At 36.7% G+C, this 23103-nt stretch overlaps 2 protein-coding genes across 4 annotated transcripts in view; both read left to right on the forward strand.

Moving 5' to 3' along the window:
* Nucleotides 1-20397, forward strand: part of LOC142978579 (3-phosphoinositide-dependent protein kinase 1-like) — a 58437-nt gene extending 38040 nt beyond the window's left edge. Inside the window, exons 1-5 of one of the 3 annotated variants that reach the window (XM_076123074.1) lie at nucleotides 12302-12757; nucleotides 16070-16367; nucleotides 16540-17457; nucleotides 18260-18537; nucleotides 18658-20397. In XM_076123074.1, the coding sequence (XP_075979189.1) occupies nucleotides 12623-12757; nucleotides 16070-16367; nucleotides 16540-17457; nucleotides 18260-18537; nucleotides 18658-18762 (1734 nt within the window). In that variant the 5' untranslated portion in view covers nucleotides 12302-12622 and the 3' untranslated portion in view covers nucleotides 18763-20397. Of the gene's footprint in view, nucleotides 1-12301; nucleotides 12758-15712; nucleotides 15996-16069; nucleotides 16368-16539; nucleotides 17458-18259; nucleotides 18538-18657 lie in introns of those variants that run through there. The other 2 variants (XM_076123076.1, XM_076123075.1) reach the window with 2 other exon arrangements.
* A 1036-nt stretch (nucleotides 20398-21433) lies between these two features.
* Nucleotides 21434-23077, forward strand: mRpS34 (mitochondrial ribosomal protein S34). The gene is made up of 3 exons (XM_076122479.1): nucleotides 21434-21716; nucleotides 21834-22082; nucleotides 22841-23077. The coding sequence occupies exons 1-3, from the start codon at nucleotides 21534-21536 to the stop codon at nucleotides 22991-22993; spliced, it is 585 nt and encodes a 194-aa protein (XP_075978594.1). The 5' UTR covers nucleotides 21434-21533; the 3' UTR covers nucleotides 22994-23077.
* Nucleotides 23078-23103: the final 26 nt, after the last annotated feature.

Raw genomic sequence — 23103 nt, forward strand, 5'->3', positions numbered from 1 at the left:
TTTACTATGCTACAATACTACTTGCTCTATTGTGAAAATTGACGTATACTTACTAGTCGTTTCCTTCACAACCGATACTCATAATAAACGGATTGTACCTACATGTTTTATTTTGTAGTTGGGGTCGTTTATTGATATTATTGTTATATCATTAATCCTATTCGTGCCCGCATCATCTCTAGGCCATCGGCAGGGCAAAGCGTGGGAGTAAAACACAATAAGTTGATACGTTGATACACTAACCGCTAAAAGACACCCCAATATTATAGACGAGAAAAAGTACCACGTTGTCAGCACCAAACTTTTATGTATTTACAGATAAATTTTATTATTTATTGCCGTATTGAGTGAAAGTGCTTCGTTACTAACTTAGAGGGGACGCGCGTACAAATTCATATTTAAATATAAATCACTTAAGATACGGCCGGATGTACTCTCGAGCTGGGTTCACCCAAGGTGAGCAGACGGCGAGGCGGCGAGACGCTCGACGACCTCTACGCTCGACTTACTGGTTTCTAAATTAAATCATGTCTTTGATTGTCACTATGGAAATTCAATACTGTCTGGCTAACACAATAGATATAAAACAGGCTTTTCGTAAAGGTGGGCCATATCAAATGCGTATCTTCAGTGTACCATTCAAACCCAAAGCGTTTAACGGTTCCGTGTATTAGAGTACTTACTTATTTCATTCAATCTTAAACCTTTAAATTTTAATATCAATCGCGTATACGACCTGTTTACTTATTGAACACCTATTGTTAATTTAACTACTAATCATTTAAAAATCGTCGTTTCAAGATTATTGTGTAAAATCGTTAGTTCTTACTCAAAAACACACGCCATTCAGCATAGTATAACAGGAAGGAAATAACGTGCATTTTGAATGGAGAAAGGAGGAAAAGTGCTAAATATTGTTTTGTAGATAAATAAATATCACGTGGGCATAGCAGTCAAACCACGACGAAACACAAAGGTCATAAGAAGTAACTATTATTTAACACTACTTTTTGGTAAGAGAAAATTAAATATAATTTACAATAAACTTTTGTATTATAGCCAAGTGAGTGTAGTGTACCCATTCTGCGAATAGAATCATTGAGTCATTAGGATTAGTAACTAATTTTGGAATCAACACGTGTTCTTCATTCAACTTAATATTTTTATTTTTAAAGTTGTTGAATGATTTTTGTAAGTCTGATACGTTGTTTTGGAACATAAATTATATTCATGCCGTTTCTGGCCAGATGTGAATGTATTTGTGACATTCAAGTAAGAAACAAAGCAACTTCAAAATGCGATCGTTATACATTACCTAGTTGCTGTATATAGCTATGGATAGGACATCCTTTATTGCTGTCGTCTGTCTCAACAATACAAATAGCAAAGCCTTGTTAAATATTAACTATGGAGCACTCCAGTTCCGATATCTTCATATTATTATGTACAAGCATTTTGATTTGATTTATTTCATTATTAACTCACATTTGCATTTAAAGAAGCCATGAGGCCCCAGCTGCCCAATAATCGCCTTTGTGTGCAATACTTTGATATAAACACATGGTATATAACTTTATTGCAATATCCACAAAACAATAACAAAAACTCAAACGTTAATGAACACCACTGAACTTGAAATCGGACTTCAGCAAAAAATAAAACATCCTAGATTCAATTCGGAATGTCGGCTTGTCCTTATTTATATGAAGCAATGTCAAACACAACAGAGTTCAGTGGCGGTGTCGAATCATCAACAAAGTTGTCCTGGCGTGGCATCGCGGGTCATACATCAAAGTTACCTGTACAAATTTTAATATCGTACTAAACATGATTGACCTAAGTTAGATATTTAAAATAGACTTTTATCTTAAAGTTGAGTTGAACAAGACCCCTTTACTTGTAAATACTTTAAATTCCTATAGTTCAAGTGCCTCTACACGCACATGAGCGTGTCTTATGTGTGTACGTGTAACGAGCGGTCGTTCTCTCGTCTCGTCTGGGTCGTAGCGGCAGGGGAAAGGACGAAATTAAAGTATTTAGGTATGTGCGCGCCCGAGGGTTGGCCGGGTAAGGGCGGCGCGCCCGTCGGCGCCTACGACCGAGACGAGCTGGGTGAACGTACGCTCCGTACAACGCCACGTTATGCTCACACACCCTACACTTGCCACGTATAAAATTAAACGTGCAAATGTTGTACTGCTCGCTTATATCTGTACGCTAGCTTTTTATGTTGTTAGTATATCATTTAAGTTGCTGTTAGATGTGTTCTAAGGTAGAGCTGTTTTTCTCTTGGAAAAACCGAACAAAACAAGGAAAAACTAAAGATAAGATAGTATTTCGCTAGTATTGTACATTATCGTGTTGATTAATATTTAAAGCTTGATGTTGATCTATGTTTACTAAGGTTTTGTTAATGTTGACGTTCGCTTAGAAAGCTTTTCTGCCTAATTTCATATATGTCGGCTAAAAGAAGTTTAGTTGCGAATGCGCATCGTCTAGATAGAGTTGGCTCTTTTAGTGTAATTTTATTATACGAATTATTCCAGCCACATACGAGTAGTTTCTTGATATTTACTTTAATTATGCAATTCCAGGTGCGTTGTATCTGTAACAAAACTATGAATCCGTGTATAATAATAACTAATACATATAAAGTTGTCTTAGTGCTTTATGTTTTATAACTATTCATGACAGATATCTGCGTTGGAACGGTTTAGAGGCATGTTAGCTGGTTCGCATTGGTGGTCGTTGCTCAATATGTGCATGCAGTAGGAAGGCGCCAGGGCCGCGGTGTTAGTTCGTGAATGGGTGCGGAGTCGGACAATGAGAGCCGCGAGCATGCGCTGCGCGCAAGCTCCACGCTGCCCGCCGTCGCCAGCCGCCAAGCGACTTTGACTCACACGCAGACCACCCACGCCTTGCGACACCAACACTACTTCCCTACTCACTAAGTAGGCTTCTCGCTTCTCACTATTATGACGAAACAATAGCCTACAACTCCGTTGTTACATTTGTGGCTTTATATGGTAAACAGTCATCGAGTTTGTTTGTTTTCAATATTTATACGTACCTTTTTCATGCTTAACTAATGAGATCAATACATTTCTGCGTAACCTTCTCTTCCGAGTAAGCACTTAACTTATTACCATTAGTTAAAAAGATAAATAAACAAAGAATCTATTTATAGAACCAGGAAACATGAGTCACGTTCTGTTCTTTTAAAATGTCTAGCCGTAACTTTGCTGTTAGGTTTTTATCTAGACCGTTGACTCTTGTTGATGTCCAACGCTGTCATTAATGAGAGTAAATAGATATCTAACAAGCCGCCTAAACTTGTAGCAAGCTGAAAAACATTTAGGATTGCTTTGACCGGTTAATTTAGGTGAAGTAGTGTAATGGTGGGCGAGAATCGGTATGTGTGGAATGCAGCCTCGTCTCGCCATTCGCCAACGGAGCGGTGCAGTCCGGTGCAACGGTGTGCAACTTCGGCGAACGACCATGGCCGCTGAGCGCAACGTTCGGCTTTGCTCTTACTGCGCCGCCCGCCCCATAAGCGCTTCGGGATTCGCAAGTATTCGCGACCACCGACGACCACACATACTTGTTTGCCGTTTGCATTCTTTGCAGTTGATTCATATAGAATCATCATAACACTATAAATTTAGTTGCGGTTTCTGTGTAGTACCAAACTTACTTTAAAGAACTTGTAATCTTGTATCGTATGGGAGTCATTTAATTGGCAGGATTAACATAATTTTACTCAATATCTAGACTAGAGCAACTTATTTATAAACAAGCGTTTACCGTTTTAAGCAAAACATTAATTTGTTAAATTAATAGGTACCTACTTGGTTGTATCTAAAAATCTGCACTATTGTTACAGTATCGTTAGTCATCATGAAGTTACATTATTATATCAGTTGTAGATATATCTCTACAATGTAATGATCACTATCCATAATATATGATCTATGTATTTAGTAACTGCGGAATTAATGAAATAGTTGTGTAACAATATCGAATGCGTAGCAAATTGTTGTTCATGCTTTGAACTCAGTGGGTCATGGACCTCCAAAAATTATGCGCAGTAAACAGAGGTTTTTCTTTGTTTCAAGGCTGTACCAGTTTATTTGAAACTTCCTCAACGTTCTCTATAAGAATATGGGATTAAGTACAAGATAATATATACTAATAATCATTATAATCATTGGCAATTAACAATCAATATGCAAATTTTTTCTCTTGACCGTCGCGTTTAGTAGCTGAAAATTTAGTTCTAAGCAAGTCCCTATGAAAGTTGCTTGTATTGAAAGATCACGAATTTTGAAAATCTGTCGTTTAACCAGCGGAATGTTTTCCAAGGATTCCTTCTATTAATGATCCGATCTGAAATCCTAAAATTGGATTTCTACAGCCTTATGCATTGTTTGATAAGAAAGTAATAGATTCGGTACCAATTTGTTGTTTCCTATTCCTATAACGCAGATTTAAATTTGTCAAGTTTATTTAAGTTTCAGCACTAATATAAATCCTTATATTTTATGAAATATTTCCGGCAACAACTCTTTATAAGTTATATAAATTTCCTGCAATGTGTATCAGCTTTTTGCCATTTGCTTCTGAGTTCAACGGCCAGACAGTTCGGATCGTTGATTTTTTCGCTTGAGTGCTCATCATTGTATTCGCCAATTTTAAAGTATACATTCTTATATTTACTTACTTTAATTGTTCATAGCAGTTTTCCTTATTACTGTTATCAAAATGGCGGACAAGTTAAACGTGTGATGTAGAGCCATTGTAAAGATTCTTTGCTTGCAATTTGAACGCAACGGTCACCGGCGGACTAGCCGGTTGAGTAAAGTTGAATGTATCGGCAGGCATCTCATCCTTCGTGGAATTTGCACCCACACATTCTAACGCAGAACAGCATATAACGAAGCCGCCCTTGCTTCGCCGCCTTTGCTTGTTGTTTTTTCAAGTCGCCATACTTTTCCAAGAAGGCTCCAGCAAAAAAATGGAATTCGTTTGTGCAGCTTTTTTTTCGAAACAATCGATAATATTATATGGAGGACATGCATTGCGAAATTTCAGATTTTAATGTGTATTGCAATTTTATATTATGGTTTTAGATCTATCAATAATACTGTCACTGGTTTAGAAATACATAGAATATTATTATTCATTTATTTCAGTCATCTACATTTTTCAGTATTTAATTGACTCTTGCAGTAACGCAAGTAAACATAAAATAATGTAAAATGAGTAGGTATATATTAATTCTGCTTAGTTTTTGATTAATGATTACAATTTAATTTCATTCATATGATATCACGATCTAATAATGTAGAAAAATACGTATACTAAATATCTATGCACATGTTTACACAAAGTAGGTAAAAATGGGATGTTTTTGTAACGTGAAAATTCCCATAGTACGCTTTCGGTTCGTGTTTGTGTTTACTGAGCACGTGGTCGCCGCCATCTTGGTTACGAGCTTTTGGCGCGAAAGCTATGATTTATTTCCTAACTCACGCCGTTCAACTATACTGGTTGTTTACAACTGTTGTACTAAGACTCGTATTCCTAATCATATTTTGCGAAAATAATTCCCAAATTAAAAAATGAAGAACAATCTATTCTGTGTAAAATAAATAAGAAAAGTAATGAACCACCCCAATTTTATTAAATGTAAAATTAGATGAGGAAAAGGAATAAGTTATTAGGTATCTTTGCATTAGCAAATGCACGTGGCACATTAGTCATTTTCGCCGTACAACCTACTTCCCTAAGACGGAGTTATTGGCGCCAAAATACAGCGTGGTACTTCCACATTAATGGCCACCGTTCATTGCGCTCGCTTGGGTGTATTGGCCGCTGCTCACCACGCGCATCCTGCCTACTACGTTTATTGCGTCCTGCTCGCACTTATTTCTTGTATTTACACGCAAAAGAGACGCCCACTTCACGTGCAGCAATTTTTGTGCCACAGAAGGACGCGCCTCGAGATCAATGCACTTTCCGAGGACAGCGTGCCCGTTTTTATTAATCGTTAACGTTGGGCGACTCACGACGTAATAGGGATCTTAAGAGGTAGCCCTAAGAGTTAAAGTGGCAGTGCTGAGGAGTTGGAACTAGAGGTCGATGTCTAGACGCGCGGGAAGTGATTAAAGTATGTGGAATTGTGAGTGGAAGGCATTCCGCCAGAATAGGGCTGCCGAGAGAGAGGAAATCATTTTATGAGTAGTTTTGATTAAAATAATGCCACTGTGAATTATTATTATCGTGTGATTTATAAATGAAGATACAAGTGGCCAGAAACCATTGAGCACAAAATGAGCATCTAATGGATGTATCATTATTATGTGAAATTGTTAAGCAATAGGTTAGCAACCCTGAACATTGATATGTGCCTGGACACGGGCAACTTTTAAGTCGCTTTTTGCTCTACACTTTACGCAGTCTTACCAGTTTATAAGACTTACTTATTTTTAGCTCAGACGAACTAAAATACCAGCACTCCCTCTATATTTATAAACTATTTTCCGCAATAAAACAAGTTTAGCATGATCACTGCATATGACTGTGAGTAGCTTTGCAAGTGAAATATTAAAATACTTACCTTGGTTAACAAAGGACGATATTTAAATTATTATAAAGAGTAGAGATAATCTATAACATAAAAACACTATGATATTAACAATGATAAGGATTGAGACACTTTTTTTTGGGGAACTGCAATTCTTTAGTCTAAAATAGAACGAATGTATCACAGTATGCTAACTACTTGTTATAGTTGTACTAATTATCTTAAACAACAACACAGACTAGAGCTGTTACTCCATAATTAATTACTATAATTAAAATTACGAAACCTAATCCACAATAATAACCTAAAAAACGTTGAATTGATACAGATGAAACTGCTAGATTATTTTTTACATACATTGCATATAATCAGCTATGTTCATATTGTTTTGGGAGTGCATAATGATAAACATAATGTTATCTCGGCACAAATTCTTGTACTTTGACCCGTTCTATTATCTGTGACCGCTACAAAATTGTTTGTTAAGCGGTAATTGTTTTCCGATGAGACAACACATGCTCTGTACATTATTTTATCGATATTGTTCGCTGGTGGGGACTCAGTGCATGCCATACACAATACACATGCATGACTATTCTATGAACGACTCATTCATTAGTCAGTACGATCAACGTGTTGTTTTTATATATTAATTTATTTATGTTATATAACACTTTACTGCCACAACTATGATGTAACACAATTTTTATAGTGTAGTTAACTACTTGCAGGTTTTCATCCCTTAGAATATCTGGAATATTGTTGGGGACGTAACATGACTTAATTAAAAATTTTAATGAGGCGTTAACAGGAAAGAAGCCTTTTCATAGTAAAGGAAGCTTCACATAGCACCTACCTATAGGGCGAGCGTCAGGTTACACAACGTGTTCCAAAAAGACAAACATTGTGATAAAAACATTTTTATGTTTATGAACTCCCTTAAAAAAATGTATACTTACGGTGTGTATAAAAAAAAACTATATCGCCTTCATTGTGTGCCTCACTTATTTTTATTCGTGAAACGGAAGTACTCCACTGAATTTTTCCTTTGTTTCAAAGAAAAAGGATACAGTTGTTTAAACTTCCTAGAAATCTTGAGGAGATAACCACAATGTTGCCTTGTATACCTACCTACTTAGTTTCATAATAAAGACATAAAGGTCTGTTACATATTTGAAAAGGTTATAATGTTTAGTGATCCGTTCCTATTAGTCAGTGAGACGGTAAAAATAAAGAGTATATTGCGAGCTCACCTTAACCGCGGGGCCACAATTTGAAGGTTATCAGGAAAATAAAAGCTACGGTTAAGGCCCTTGAATAAATTCATCGGTCGACGAACCTATCACATAATGTGTCGCGAAAAAAGTTGATTAAAATGCTGTGAGACAGAGCTAAACGTTTAATTTGATTTTATTTAGTGTTTGCGTTTGTTCTGTAAAGGTCTGACACGTGTACCACTCGCCAGCTTGTTGCTTGTAGGTATATTTGTTTGGTTTCACTTTCGTCACTTTTGAAGCGAAAGCAAAATTATCGCATTATGTTTATGACAAAAATAATAAGAGAAATAATGTCGAATGTGCACATATTTTTATTATGATGACTGTGCACATGTTTATTTAGAGATCCGTGCGAAATTTGTTACAAAAAAGATTAAGAATTTTAAATACAATGCAATTTAATTATTTTTATGTAGGTAGGGACCTAAAGGAATTATCATGTGAACGTCCATGTTATTTTTGAAGGGATGTGAAGCAATGATGTCGAGGGTCGAGACTGAATTCTGCATAGCTTTATCTCTTACACAGAATACGATTTATCTTTGCTTTACTTCCCTTATGTAGATATCGAAGGATTTATTTAAAACAATGTTGGTTTGTTTGCATAGGTGTGTTTTATTTATACTATAAAACCGTTGAAGATTTAAATATTGAATATGCGAGGGGCACTCAAGCAGGTGATTCGAGAGCGGCGGATATTACTTCCAATGGAGGGTCAAAGGACCACTCAAGGCCGCGGCCACGACATTTCGGAACGTCGATAACCTTCGCTAGGCGCCTTTACATTGCCAATACTTTGTGTTTTATATCATGTGCCACACACAATAGCTCGGATATGATTTACCCACGAACTTATAAATAGTAACCGCTACACAAGTAGGTATGTGGGTTTGTCCCGGATTATGCACGCGGAAGTATTGAAGGTTGCAGGATATTGTTGTACACATAACTTTAAAGTTATCCACTTGAGCACTAGAACTACAATGCTCATATGCCTCCATGTGTTAGATTCAATGTTGCTAGAGTACAACGACACTACGAGCAAGGTGTATTTGCATACATTACTTACATATAAATGACGAATTATTAGAATACTTAGTAGATTGCATGCAATTGTCACGTGGCATTTTACGAACGCAGATACAATGTTTCTAATCGACAATTATCGTTAAAATACAACATGACATTATTAAGAGCGCCCACAAGTATGATGCAAAGACTTTGTTTTTGTATTTATTTATATTTGGCAATATAACTTTATACAAACAAGATTTCGCAAACGTTATCGATTGTTATCAACGTGTTATCGATACTCCTACGCCGAAATTGTCAGAGGTGTGGAAGTGAAGTGAGTTGATCGTTATGTGGGGCCTGCTTTATCGCACTTGATTGTATGTGCCTTATCAAGTTATTTTGCATAAATGCTATTCCTAATAAATAATTAATGAAAAGCGGCTACAACATCACGGACAATAATAAATGATTACTTATTGCTAATTACATCATTATAATTTATAAATAACACCAATTATAATTTATTCAAGATATACAAAAATATTTTTAGAGCGATATGATTTCAGAAAATCGATTTATGAATGTGCCCTAATCGAAAACGATAACAAATAGGTACTAGTCGTATGTATATATTTTTTGTGCCCCCATATGGATACCGTATCTCATAAAAACAGTGCCAGGTGGTGGGTTCAATGCTCGACACTGCTTTTATTTTGTTTTGAAACGGAGCTCGAGGCTCAGCCAGGGGTTGCAACTGCGACAGACAACGACTTATGGTACGTACAAAAAAATGTTATCGTCCACCTGGCGATGGTTTTAGAGTTCCTTAATTACATAAGAAAGGACGAAAGCTTGTCGAGCCTTAGTGTATCAACACTAAGGCTCACTTCATACTTTCAACTCTTAATGGCTAACAAAAGGCATAAGGCTATAGTGAAGCTTATAATCTAATCATTCGTCATTCAGTCTGTTATATGATCAGTCTTTGAATTGTGAATATGTTTGTGAAACATATAAGAAATCGTGTTGTTATTTTCATCCTAAATTAATAACATTTTATTATTGTTCTACATAAACATAACTATTAAAAACTGAAGAGACATGTGCTATGATTGTTGTCAATGATAATAAATACAAAATGTCTTGAAACTTCTTGATTAGAACAATATTATAATTATGCTCGAAGTTTTTCGTTTCGTAGAATAAGGCAGGTACCTAGGTAGGTAGTTAATTTCCGTATAAATTCAACAGAACATAATTACCAACTAGGACTACGGAACCTCATGTTTTGAGCAGACTAACACGAACTTGACCAATTTACAATACGATCGAAGTAAAATGCATAAGTTTGAAAATTACAGAAACTTTTTTTGTGTTGTTTTTAATAGGTAGATAACACCTGCTGGTTTTATATCACGTGGCCTGTTTATTTACGTTTTATTGAATGTGCTATGTAAGTACATAAATATTTTTGTTACACATGAGTTCACATAGCGTACTTGCTTAATTACAATCTAGTTGTCCTTTTGGTCTAAAATATCAGTAAAAATGTCGCTGAAAACTTATCCATTCAGTGTTTAGGGACGCTGTAAAGTTGATTGGGAACTAAAACTGCAAGGCAAAGAAAAAGGTGATTAATAGATAAGTATATTATGAAATTTAAATGGTGCAGAATCTTAAATTAACTTATTGCCTTATACCGACCTATTCTGTACTTACATCCTATTAGTATTTCTAGTTTAATGATATAAAACCATAAGTTACGATAAGTTATAGTGTTATTAGGTATTTAGGTACTAATAAAGTCCTCAATTTGTGTCATAGGCTCCGAAATATCCTACATAATTGTGTATTCTAAGAGAGACCTGACACCCACGCTACAAGTTAGATCTTAGGTTGGGTGTCAGAAATAAAAAATTGTGAAAATTACAATTTATAGATTCGTACTAGATATTAAGAAGCTTATGTACTAGCTAATTGTAATACTGTTTTTAAATAAATTTTATTATTTTATTGCTGGGTATCTTTGCCCTTGCTTCATAACTGTTGTGACAAGGCATTTAAATCAAACCTCTTATACAATATCATGCTCATTATTTAAAGTAGGTATACGTTAAAACAGATTCAACTTGAATGCGGGGTGGGTAATCAAACTGTACATGTGTGTGAAGTGTGAAGCGTTAGCACGAGCCACAATGCACGTGCCGCCACAGCTGTCGTCGGTGCAACCTACATTACATACTTGGGTATTTTATAAAAAAATACCTTTCATCAAAAAACATTCGAAAATTCCTCTTTTATGTTTTTGTATTGAGATCGACTTTGTTACTCTGTACGAGCTTTAATTGTGAAGAACTAAGGAGTATCAATAGATACTCCTTAGTTCCTTAGATATTGATTAGCGTACAGCTAAGCACCTTTAAGAGCTTTGAAGTGAAAAAAAAAAATACAGAATTTATTTAATTACGTACACAATCAATTGTATATCCTTGCATATTGAATTGAATTGAATTATCTCAGGGATGTATGGGTCTTTTACTATTGTCTACTAATAGACTACCAATATTTTTAACACATTTTGCCATTACAATTTGATATAAGTAGGTATTTTATTTATATTATGAACGTTCATTTAATTTCTTATGTATTGCTATGGATACTTGTTTATTAAAATATTACACAAATGAAATAATACCCAGGTAAGTATATTTTTATGATTAAAACTGGTTGTGTCGATAACTAGCTGAACATGATGAATGCATTTTGTGATTTTATTGATTTGTTCCCACTTCCGCTTCTAAAGCACGCCCGTAACTTTTCGAGACGAGCCGAGCGACCGTCTTGGTTAGAAACACCCTGTACTTCACCCCTCCCGGAACTTTACCCAAACATAGTCACGTGGGATTAAAACGAATATTATTTCATAATCATAGTAATATACGTTTTCAAATGTAGACACAGCCTTTATACCTAGATTGTTAGAAAATTATTCGTGAAAAAAAGTACAGTGAATGCATCAAGAAACTAACGTAAAAACAAGTACACAGGTATATTTTTAATTATTTTAGTAAATAGGGGATTTACGATGATTTCATCCTGATTTAATTATATTATTAACTTGTCTACTTCTTACACCGTTTACCTACCTAGAATGTTGTGAATAAAAACAATAATATCGAGTACTTACTTAAAAGGCAATAAGTGGCGTGGTAATAGAGTGTGGGAGGCGAATGAGGGTGACATGCCACGCTTCGTCCTTACATACATACATAGATTGAAACTTGGAGGGTAGATTGGGTTGCGAAAGGAGAATGGGGTCTCACAACTACACCAAGCCGCGCGCGCCGCCCGCCGCGCTCCGCTCCGCGCCTCCCCCCACTCGTACATACCGACCGACCCGGTGCGATTATTCTGTCTAGCGAGAGAGAGACGTAGTCAATGCTCCGTTCGCGTCGGGGCGCTTCGTTGCATTCCAGCAGTAGTTGTCAGTCCGCAACGCGCCGTTTTGTCGATCAGACGTACGCGCGCTACCATAGAACTGAAAATTGTCGTTGTTTATTTATTTATTTTGAATTTACATTGCATACCTTTGGACTTCGTTTGTGTTTATATAAATATTTTAGTTCCAATTGTGTTTTAATACGTGTTAAAGAACAAAAATCAACCTTCAATGAACTGTGATCGTTTTTTTTACCGTTTCAAACAATAACAAAACGGTAGAAAACAAAGTGAGAGACAAGTCGAAATGAGCGGTTTGGCTAACAGAGTTAAAAGAGGATCGAGGGGTAGTGCAACTCTACTCGAAGCAGCAAACAGGATTCTGCGTTTACTTGGCGTGAGCTCTACGAAGCGCGGGAAACAGCCCTCGCCCAAAACCAAGGTAAGGTCAATGACTGTCTGTGTCTCGTGTTTATAATGTACCCCCTCGTGACTGTTGGGCAAACGCGCAGTCTTTTTGTAACTTGATTAGTTAGAAGTAACGGAATATCGTGGATTTGTAAATAATGTTTTTGACGTTGTTTTATTTTCTATAATCATTTAAAAAATATTAATGAAGGATACATTTATACGTAAAACAACAGTTTTTTACTAGGTATTTCCATAATGTTTAGGAAAAATTGTTTGATATACAGATTAAAAAAAAATTGAACATTAGTGTATTTCTGTAATAAAGTCGTATAACATTATATTGCACGATGTGACAGTAAGGCAGACGTGGCAAATGGCAATGTCTTACTACTCGACTACTGTTTGTAAACTTTCGCTGTGTAAAGCGGTGATTGCGCACTTTCGCCCTGTTTTTCTGTATATTGTCGGATGGGTCCGGTACGAGGCGCGCGGCATGCGGCGTCGTTCACAACGGCGAGTGCGTCTCGCTCGTATAATAAATACAAACAAACGACGAGGAGGGCGGCGCGGGCGGCCGCGGCACCGCACTTGTTTGTTCACGCGTCGCCGGCGTGACCACCTTGTTTACTACTGAGAACTCCTCACGATCTCCGCATTCAGTGCTCCAATACCACTATAATCATAACTGGCGTAAAAATAATGTATCATTCCACGCAGATTATTGTCGCCACGATACCGCGCAATATGCAATATGATTTGTACGACCTCTAATGATATCTACAAATTGTGTACGCACAGCTTTTATCAGGCTAATAATATTCATATGAGTTCTCATTTATAATTATTTTGAAAGTTACTACCTACTACTATATAATACTAGTGCTGTATTTTTTTAGTTTTCCACTGTTCATTAAAAACAGTACCAGCAGCATAATATTTATCAAACTGTAAATTTACGTTCTAGAATGACAAGTTAAAACAAACACTAAAAAAAAGCAAATATTTTGCCACACTTCGCCCTTTACCAACTGATAAAAGATAAAATTGACACACTACGAGAATGTTTGCTTGTACGTCATCACTGATGTTGTGGCGTAATACCTTGCGGAGGAGGTTATGTACACCCACATTCTTTATCTTTCCCGATAAAATGCAGGGTTTATGGAAAAACACTGATTTCACTGGAAAATAAACAAACTAACATATTTAACGTACAATAGGTACATTAATTAACGTGACCAAATTTTAATTGTAGACTGATTTGAATTTAATTTAGGTCATTTATAAAGAAAGATGTAAACAACTTTATGTTGTTAGTTTGTTACGCATTGACTGAATGACCTGTTTTAACTGTAAGTTAAATGTTAACGGGGATGTCTCTGTCGTCGTTGTTCGTGTTCTCGGACAAAGGTGTTGTTTACACTCCGTGATTCATGATCATGCATTCACAATTCTCATTCAACTTTCACTTTTTCTTAGATACAGTTCCTATTTACAATTTTGTAATGTTTTTCCATTATTTTGATTCTTAGTTTTCCCACGTCACCGTTACCGCGTTAAACCTTTTTGTATGTCGACTCGTATACGTCATAAAATTTTAAAACGGATGTAAATTTTTACTTACATAAACACATATCCGCGTTCTTACATATGTACCTATGTTCTAAAATTGTGTCGCAAATTGCTTACTATTGACATTTAACAATAACCAGCCAATGATTTGTTTGGTCAAACTAGTCCAAAGGAACATGAGTCCAATAACATTACATAAATCGTTTGGTTGTATGCAGGCGGCAATGCAAAGTGCAGAGTGTCGGTGGTGGGGATCTGGGTCGACTACGTAGTCGGTGTTAGTGGACGGTGGAATCCATCGTCGGTGTGGGAATGCGAGTGTAAGTACCGTTGCGACGGTGGTCTACACAGCGCTCCAGCCGCGGAATGCGAGACCCATTTGCGGCGCTTACAAGCAACTTTAATTGTTAGTGACTCACTCGAAATTTCAATGGACCATGTAATGGTTTAGAATCTTTAGAAGAGTTTCGCATTCCATTACCAGTATGAGAATGCAGGCTGATTTGCTTAGTCTTAGCCTTGGTAAAGATAAATTGTTGAGAAACCTGGCCTCATAAGTTACTAGTTACCCTTTGATAGGAAAAATAAGAATAATCTGCCTACGTAAACTTTATCCGGTGTCATAATTAGGTATATCAAATTTCGAATACTGGCTGTTTATCTCTTAACTGACATACGTAATTAGCTGCGACCTAGTGGTAATTATAGTTTGTAACTCATCGCCTACCACGACACCCTAGTATTGGTTTTTTCCACTAGTGTCGGCTCCTACATATTTTTATTCAGGATTTGCTAGAACTTTCAGTGAAAGTCAACTAATTGTTCTTAAACTTAAATTATTTTAAACAAAAATTGCTTCAGTAAGTAGGTAACCAATAAAAATTTCACTAGAGATATTCCCGTAAAGTAACGGCAAAATTGTAGTTACTTTCATTTGCTTTTCATTAAGTTTGTTTTTGGCCAATGTACCGTTATACGCGAGTTGTGGTATCTGCAGCGTGGTTAGAGAAGGACAGAATTGCGAATTGCAGCTATCCTTGTCTGTCTTCACTCTTTACTCACGTTGTTGAATGGAAGCGTCATTTTTTGTTCGTCGACGGCTACGTAAAAAATGAACAAAAACTCGAGCCACGAACTCGAAAAATTGGATCATCGAACTGTAGGCGAGGCCAGTGAACGTGGCAGCCGGAACATTTTGATTATTTAAATATCGCCACCCAATTTTTCTATATTATTTTCATATTATTTAAATGTCTCTACATTTTGACGTTTCTTTGGGTTTTTGTTTGTGTGCTTGCGTACATACTGTGAGATATATTTTTTTATTAATTGCACCTGCCCTCTAGACTGACAAGAAAAACATCTTTTTAATTCGAAACTAACAAAAATATGTCAAACCAAACAATACAATATTTTTTGACAATACGTCATAAACATCAAACATGAGTTGTTAATTGATAATAATATTAGCCAAAATTACATTTCACCTAGTTTTAAGCATTGTTTACGTATTTAGCGGTCACCTAAATTTAAAAGAAGTCGGCACTGCAGACGGCGCGTTGCCCCCTGGCCCCCACCGCGCATGACGTGTATTCACCATCACCGCCGCCGCCGCCGCTGCTGCCAGCCGATAAACAAGTGCACGCTTTCGAAGCGCGACGACGTCGCTTTTCTCTCACGACGATCTACAATACCTAGTCTGTGATCACGTACCGTTCTGTGAATATGTCTAAATGATAATATACTCACCAGTCGTTTTCGTTTATTTCAGATTAACGGTCGCGCGTCTAGCGAGGTTCGGGCCCCAATTGCTGCGGCCGAAACCATTGTTGAGACGCCGGTAAAGATGCAAGCTGCTTCTGCGCCTGCTCCAGCAGCCGCGCCCGCGGCGCCAGCCGTCCCTGCACCAGCACCTGCACCGGCACCTGCTCCATCGCCGGCGCCAAGTCAAGCTCAAAAACCTACTAAGAGGACAGCTAAAGACTACATCTTTGGCAAACTGATCGGTGATGGCTGTTATAGCACCGTGTTTCTGGCAAAGGACATACACAGCGGCAAGGAATATGCAAGTACGTACCCATAATAATATACTTGTTTATATCAGAATACAGGGCCCATGTATAAATATGATTATAACAATATTTGTATATCTATAGTGGTCAGTGATATTTATTTAGATGTCCAGATAGCATGAACGAACAAAAACAAGTATTTTATTAATTCTAAACTTATTTGTTACAGTTAAAGTGTGTGAAAAATTACATATCATCCGGAAAAAGAAAAGAGAATACATAAAGCGCGAAAAAGACGCTTTGAACATGTTGTTTAATGTGCCCAATGGTTTTGTTAAACTCTATTGCACATTTCAAGATGAAGAAAGACTGTATTTTGTTTTGTCCTTTGCCAAAAACGGCGAACTATTGTCATACATAAATAAAGTTGGCTCTTTCGAGCTAAATGTAGCTAAATTTTACGCCGCTGAACTATTGTTGGCTTTAGAAAAAATGCATGCCAAAGGCATAATTCACCGTGATCTAAAACCAGAAAATATATTATTAGATGAAAATATGCACTTACAAATTGCTGACTTTGGAACAGCAAAAATTCTGGATCCTGAAGAAATCCGATCCGACCCAAATAATACAGATAATGAGGCACAAAATGAACGCTCTAGAAAAATTAGTTTTGTTGGAACTCCGCAGTACGTAAGTCCAGAATTATTACACGACTGCGTAGACACACGTGCCTCTGATTTGTGGGCATTAGGATGCATTATATACCAAATGATTTCGGGTCTGCCACCATTCCGCGCTTCTACAGAATTCCTAACCTTCCAAAAAATATTTAAAATGGATTTCGAGTTTCCTGAAGGCTTTCCAGCTGACGCAAAAGACCTCGTAGAAAAACTTTTGGTATTGGATCATACTAAAAGACTTGGCGCCAATGACAAGGGAGAGATTTATGATAGTATTCGCAACCATCCGTTTTTTGCTGGAATTGACTGGGAGAATATTTGGGAGCAGACGCCGCCGACAATTAGCCCCTACTTACCTGGAGGCTCATTCGAAGAGGACTACAATGTGCCGGATCACCTTGAACCCGGATTGGGCAACAACCAGCTTCTAAGACTTTGGGAATTCGACCTATCTACCTCTAAAGGTAATGATCAAATTATATTTAAAAAAAGTCGATTACTTCTTTACAAACAGACATATTTAAGATGCACGTCGGGCGTAAATTGCAAAATATTAAACGAATAAAATAATAACAAATGTTTCAACATAGTTGTTACTTTTAACGCTGTTAGAAGTCTCAATGGATGTTAGTAGGTTGAGTATGTAGCCGATGTGGACAATTACAAAGTGTCGGGCGAGTGCAGTGAAGCGACTAGTAAGAGGCAACTGGTGCGTCCGTGACCTGAATTCTTGGCAAATTTATACGCTTCTCGTTTCATAACTAAACCGAAGTCCAATATCGTTTTACTTTATGATTATTTTTCCAAATAAGTTATTTATCTCTTTCCATGTGGCACTTAGTTTTAGTTATCCGGGCTTACGTACATATAATATTATATTAAAGTCGCTTCGTAATTTGATCTATGCATTCGTTGCACGAGTAAGACTACGTCATCGCATTCACTGCTACACACATTCAGAACGGACGTCCTCAGTGTATGGTTTACGGTTTTATAGTTGGTATGACGTCAGCCTTCCGGCACGTCGTCCCGAAGTGCCACATTCTCAACCGCTTATGCCATGACATGAATGACTCGCTCGTTACGCCCTACGTGTTTTATTAACGTTGACCTTATAATCAGCTGTGTACATGCATTTGTTTTTAAAGTTTATCAGAAGCTTTGTGTAGGAACAATGGTAGGAACACAAAATATTGTCATAGGGTTTAAATAAGACAACTCAACTTTTGGCTTTGATCACTAATTTGAACTTTTGTCTGTCTTTAGGAATCTTAAACATCAGTCCTGAAGAGAAACGTCGTCGTCTCGAAGTTCAGTCTCGGGAAAGCAAGTGGCATCAGTTCGTCGACGGAGAGCTGATTTTAAAACAAGGCTTGGTGGACAAGAGAAAGGGCCTATTTCCTCGACGGCGCATGTTACTGCTTACTACCGGACCACGCCTGTTTTACGTCGATCCAGCCAATATGGTGTTGAAGGGAGAGATTCCTTGGTCTCCTGATCTACGAGTAGAGGCCAAGAATTTCAGAATATTTTTAGTTCACACGGTAAGATACTTAAATATATTAGAAATACTAAACAATGATTGTTAATCAAGTTATTTTAGAAGGTGCCTACTGCAACATACAATTTTACATAGAGTTTAATCGTGGTTGTTTTTTTTACAGCCTAATCGTACATACTACTTGGAAGACCCTGACTCGTACGCCCTGGAGTGGGCCCGCGTGATCGACGAGGTGCGCATCGCCACATACGTGCGGGACACGACTTAAGCGCCGGCGGGGCCGCTGCTCCGAGTCGCGCCCGCGCCGCCGCCGCGGCCTCAGGGCCCCGCGCCCGCGTCCTCGTACCTCACACGGCGAGTTCACACTTCTAGGTTACTTCTAGCCTTGATTTAGAGCATGGCAAATTCCAAGCCGAAAGCTTTCGCGTCGCTGACCGAGCTCGTGCGAGTCCGGGTCCCGCAGGCGGAGCGGTGCGGCGCGGTGCGGTGCGGGCGGCGCCACATATGTTCCCCACGCGCCCGAACAGACGCCCGCGCCGCGCGCCCTGCGCTCCGCACACGGACGGTTACGAGACGACGACCGATCGACTCTCGCTCGATCACTGTGGATACTGAATGACTGATTCCTATTAATAATAATATCCCTATTATCTTAAATTATTCTAATTTAAGTTCCTTATTTAATTGTGGAATACCGACAATGATGTGTAAATATGTCTTAAATTATTATTGCGATTGCTTAGTATAGTTAATTGTGGGGCGATGTAACTATTGTATACGGGCCTCTTGTAAGAATGGACTTGTTATTCACCACCTGCGTGTTCACGAAGCCCATTCCGGTTGGTAACTAGGCAATTTATAGCTAAATTTAATATTTATTTTATGTTTAATTATTTGCCAACGGAATGTGACTGCTGTACAGTTATAACCGTAGAAAATTATGATTGGTATGTTTCTATATTCTACGTCAACTTAATGATTGGTAGATAGTTGTATAGTACAACCGGAATTACCAATTGTCATATGAACGGTTCTTGTAGAAATGGAAACAACTAAAAGTAAGAAGGGTAGCTTCTTCGCTAATGAATCGAGATATGTGGCGAAGTCAATTGAACAATGTCATTGATCGCTGTACTTTCTCAACTCGGTTCGAGTATAATAATGCTCTGCAGTGGACGAAGACGCGTCACTGAGATGCTCCAATGCTTTTTATTGTACAAGTTACTTGTGCTGTATAATTTTAACATAGCAAAGGTATACGGATAATGCCACCAAAGGTGACACTTACTGCTATTTCATTGCTTGGTAATGAATTGTCTAAAGTATATTATTTTTTGTTAATTGCAGTCGAATAAGACATTGGGATTGCTTAATGGATAGTGACTAGTGCAAATTTGTTTTTTAATGTGTTGTGTTGTTATGAACAGTGATTATATGGCCATAGAGAATATTCAATGTCATGGCTTTTTGAGTTCTAATTGAAATTGTATAAAATTAATTAATTAATGGTTATTATTTAATCATTTGTAATAGCAGGTATGTTGAAATGCCTAAACTTGCCTGTAATATTTAACATTAGGGCTTAATGGGATTAAAAATCCATAGTTCAATAATATGAAACCCTCATTTAGAAAAATGTAGCAGAATAAGGTTTCACTCAGTAGTGCGAAGGACTGTTTTATTCATTTTCATAGTGTATTATGGGCAATGATACATACACTAATTGATTGGTCAACATAATTGGACTTTTCCATGACATTGTTATAAATAATTAAAATTAAAACCTGCATTTAAAATTTAACAACTGTTAACTATTGTAATTATATTTTACAACATTTGTATTGCATAAATTCCATAAAGTAACAAAATAAGAAATTGAAAATAAATTGAAGTTGATTTTTTATGTTTTCGTATCATTTGCTCCCCTATAATCTACCTAGTGTTTAACCGATGTTTCCAGTACCCAGGTCTGTTTCTGAGAAGGTATTCCTGAGTTAATTGGATGGTGTGTACTTAAAGTATGTTTGTTATCCGTGCACTTATGCACCAGTTTTATTCCCTAAATAAAATTGGATGGTAATATCCACTTGAGGAGTAAAGTAAGCAAATAATAAAGCTAGCTAAATCTCTTAAGCTAATCGAAAGATTTCCGAGAGCTTAAGAACTTAATGTAATGAGATTATCATATTAATAATATAGAATTTAAGTCCGAGTCAAATGCAAGCTGACAAATTAAAATAATAAAAAAATACAAGCAGTTTAAAGGTACATGACATAGGAACATTTCAGTATTTTAACCATATTTTACACTTAAAATCAAATCAAAACAAATTCATTTATTTGTTATCACAGGTATACGCATAATCGCAAATTAAATTATTTTCGCGTGATCTAAATAGTTGATAGAAGTAACTCTTTATATTATTATAAAAAAGCAAATAGGTACCTAATTTTACATGAAATTAATTTAAAAACGCTTTGATTTTTTGGTCTTCCCAAGCATATTTTAGAGATGAGTGAAGATCGTTCCTAATCAGATTTTAATCAAGATATGGGCAAGACAATAATTATTGGTTTTGAAAGGTTGACAAAAATCTCCGCGTAATGCCATCTCGTGTTTCTAACGATAAGCTGTAACTGTTGTTACGTACTATTCGATAAGAGATGGCACTTTTTTATATTCTCCAATTTCCGAAACAGTGGACTGTATTTAAAGTAAATAACAAAAGGATAGGTACGTATAATATTTATAGAGTAATTATGTATTCATTACTTTTATTTCATCGTATTTAATAAAAGGAGATAAAAGTAATATATGTCAAACTAATAAGATGCCTAATAAATTGGCTACGTTAGACTAAAGCAAAAGACACTTTGGAGGTTCGTACACTTCGTACATTGATACAACACTATTGACAAGCGAGTGACACTGACAATTACTGACAGACCTGACACATGACAGGGAATGAAATAGACAGGTAACCTAAAAAGTTACTCGTCTCGTTGGTCGCCTTATTTTCCCCTTTTTTTCGAAAAAAAATGACATCTCCAGTGATTAAATATGTTGGAAGAACCACTGATTTTAAAGGCAAGTCATTATGGGAGATAATTGGAAGTTTGAAGAATTTAGGAGTCGGAAGAATTGTCGTCAGATCTGTTTTCGAAAGGTATCCGGAGCCTAGTTTCATGAAAATAGTTAAAGTGGAAACTTGTCCTGATGAGGTGAGATAGGAATTAGCTAATTAATTTGTAAACAAACAAATCCGTGTCAACAACGCAGCAGAATATTATTATATTTATGTGTATGTATCTGTGTAACTCAACGGTATACATTTTTAGGAAAGGCGTAGAGTACGAGTATGGGTGGAGAAGACTTTCAGAGGGAAGCCATTGCCGAAACTGACCGAAATTTATCGCACATCTTATAAAACTGACTATAAACTAATACCAAAGAATGAAGAGGCGAAATTACTTGCTTCAGTAAATAATGTTCACAACCACCCTGAGGTGATCCTACCAAACAGCGTTGAAATGCCACCACTTATGAAGAAATTTATTATTAAAGATCATGAGAATAAGGGACTTGAAGTAAGTAATAAAAGCTGTCTTAAACATTTTTTAGAGCCGCTAGCATATTATAATAGTTATAATTTGACACTGTTAATTGTCTAGTAAAAATCCATTCTAATATTATAAATTCGAAAGTAACTCTGTCTGTCTGTCTGTCTGTCTGCTACTCAATCACACCTAAACTACTGAACCAATTTGCATGAAATTTGGCATGGAGATATTTTGATACCCGAGAAAGGACATAGGCTATATATCATCACGCTACGACCAAAAGGAGCAGAGTACCAGTAATTAATGTTACAAAAACAGGGAAAAATTTCACCCATTCTCTCTTATTGGGCGCAAGCGAAGTTGCGCGGGTCAGCTAGTGGCCTATATGTTTCTAATACACCTTGATTAAATTTATCACCAGCCACTACTAGTGCGTCAGGAGGTAATGGGTTTGATTCCCACATGGAACAAATATTTGTGAGATCCATGTCGTTTCAGGTCTGGGTTTTGCTTTGTGTCCATTATTTGTATGTTTGTAAAAGTCCCTGAGACACAAGAGCAATTCTTATTTAGGTCTTTTCTGCATTTAGCAATGATAGAATCCATGGAATAAGGATGTGTACCTACCTGCAAGACGTGCAAACACCTACCCATTATAAACAGATCCTTCTCAATTAGGTGGATTTTTTGGTTCTTTATTATATACACCAGAAACTTTTCCATAACCTATATCATATATTATTATTATTATACATGTAGTAATAAAATGATGTTTCTTATTTCAGATTGTAACTGATTTTACAATGCCGATCAGTTACAATCACAGCCCAAACCGTGTCAAGAGGATTGCAAAAGGAGATGAAAAACCTACTGCCCAGTTTTCTATGGGTCTTGGTACTCCAGCCAGCCCAGGCCTGTATGAAGGAGTATTAAGTTAAATAAAACAAGCAATTATTATTATTATATGTTTAATTATAGAAAGTTTTAGAAATAAATAGATGATAAATGTTAAACTTGTAAAATCTATTTTTTGTTGCAAGACATTATA

Source organism: Anticarsia gemmatalis, chromosome 14 (genome assembly GCF_050436995.1).
Source record: "Anticarsia gemmatalis isolate Benzon Research Colony breed Stoneville strain chromosome 14, ilAntGemm2 primary, whole genome shotgun sequence".
NCBI lineage: Eukaryota > Metazoa > Arthropoda > Insecta > Lepidoptera > Erebidae > Anticarsia > Anticarsia gemmatalis.

What these genes read in the sequence shown, in the direction of transcription:
- mRpS34 (XM_076122479.1), top strand. Translation starts at nt 21,534, where the DNA reads ATGACATCTCCAGTGATTAAATATGTTGGAAGAACCACTGATTTTAAA. An exon ending in TGGAAACTTGTCCTGATGAG is followed by an intron (nt 21,717 to 21,833) that starts GTGAGATAGGAA and finishes ATACATTTTTAG; the next exon opens with GAAAGGCGTAGAGTACGAGT. An exon ending in ATGAGAATAAGGGACTTGAA is followed by an intron (nt 22,083 to 22,840) that starts GTAAGTAATAAA and finishes TTCTTATTTCAG; the next exon opens with ATTGTAACTGATTTTACAAT.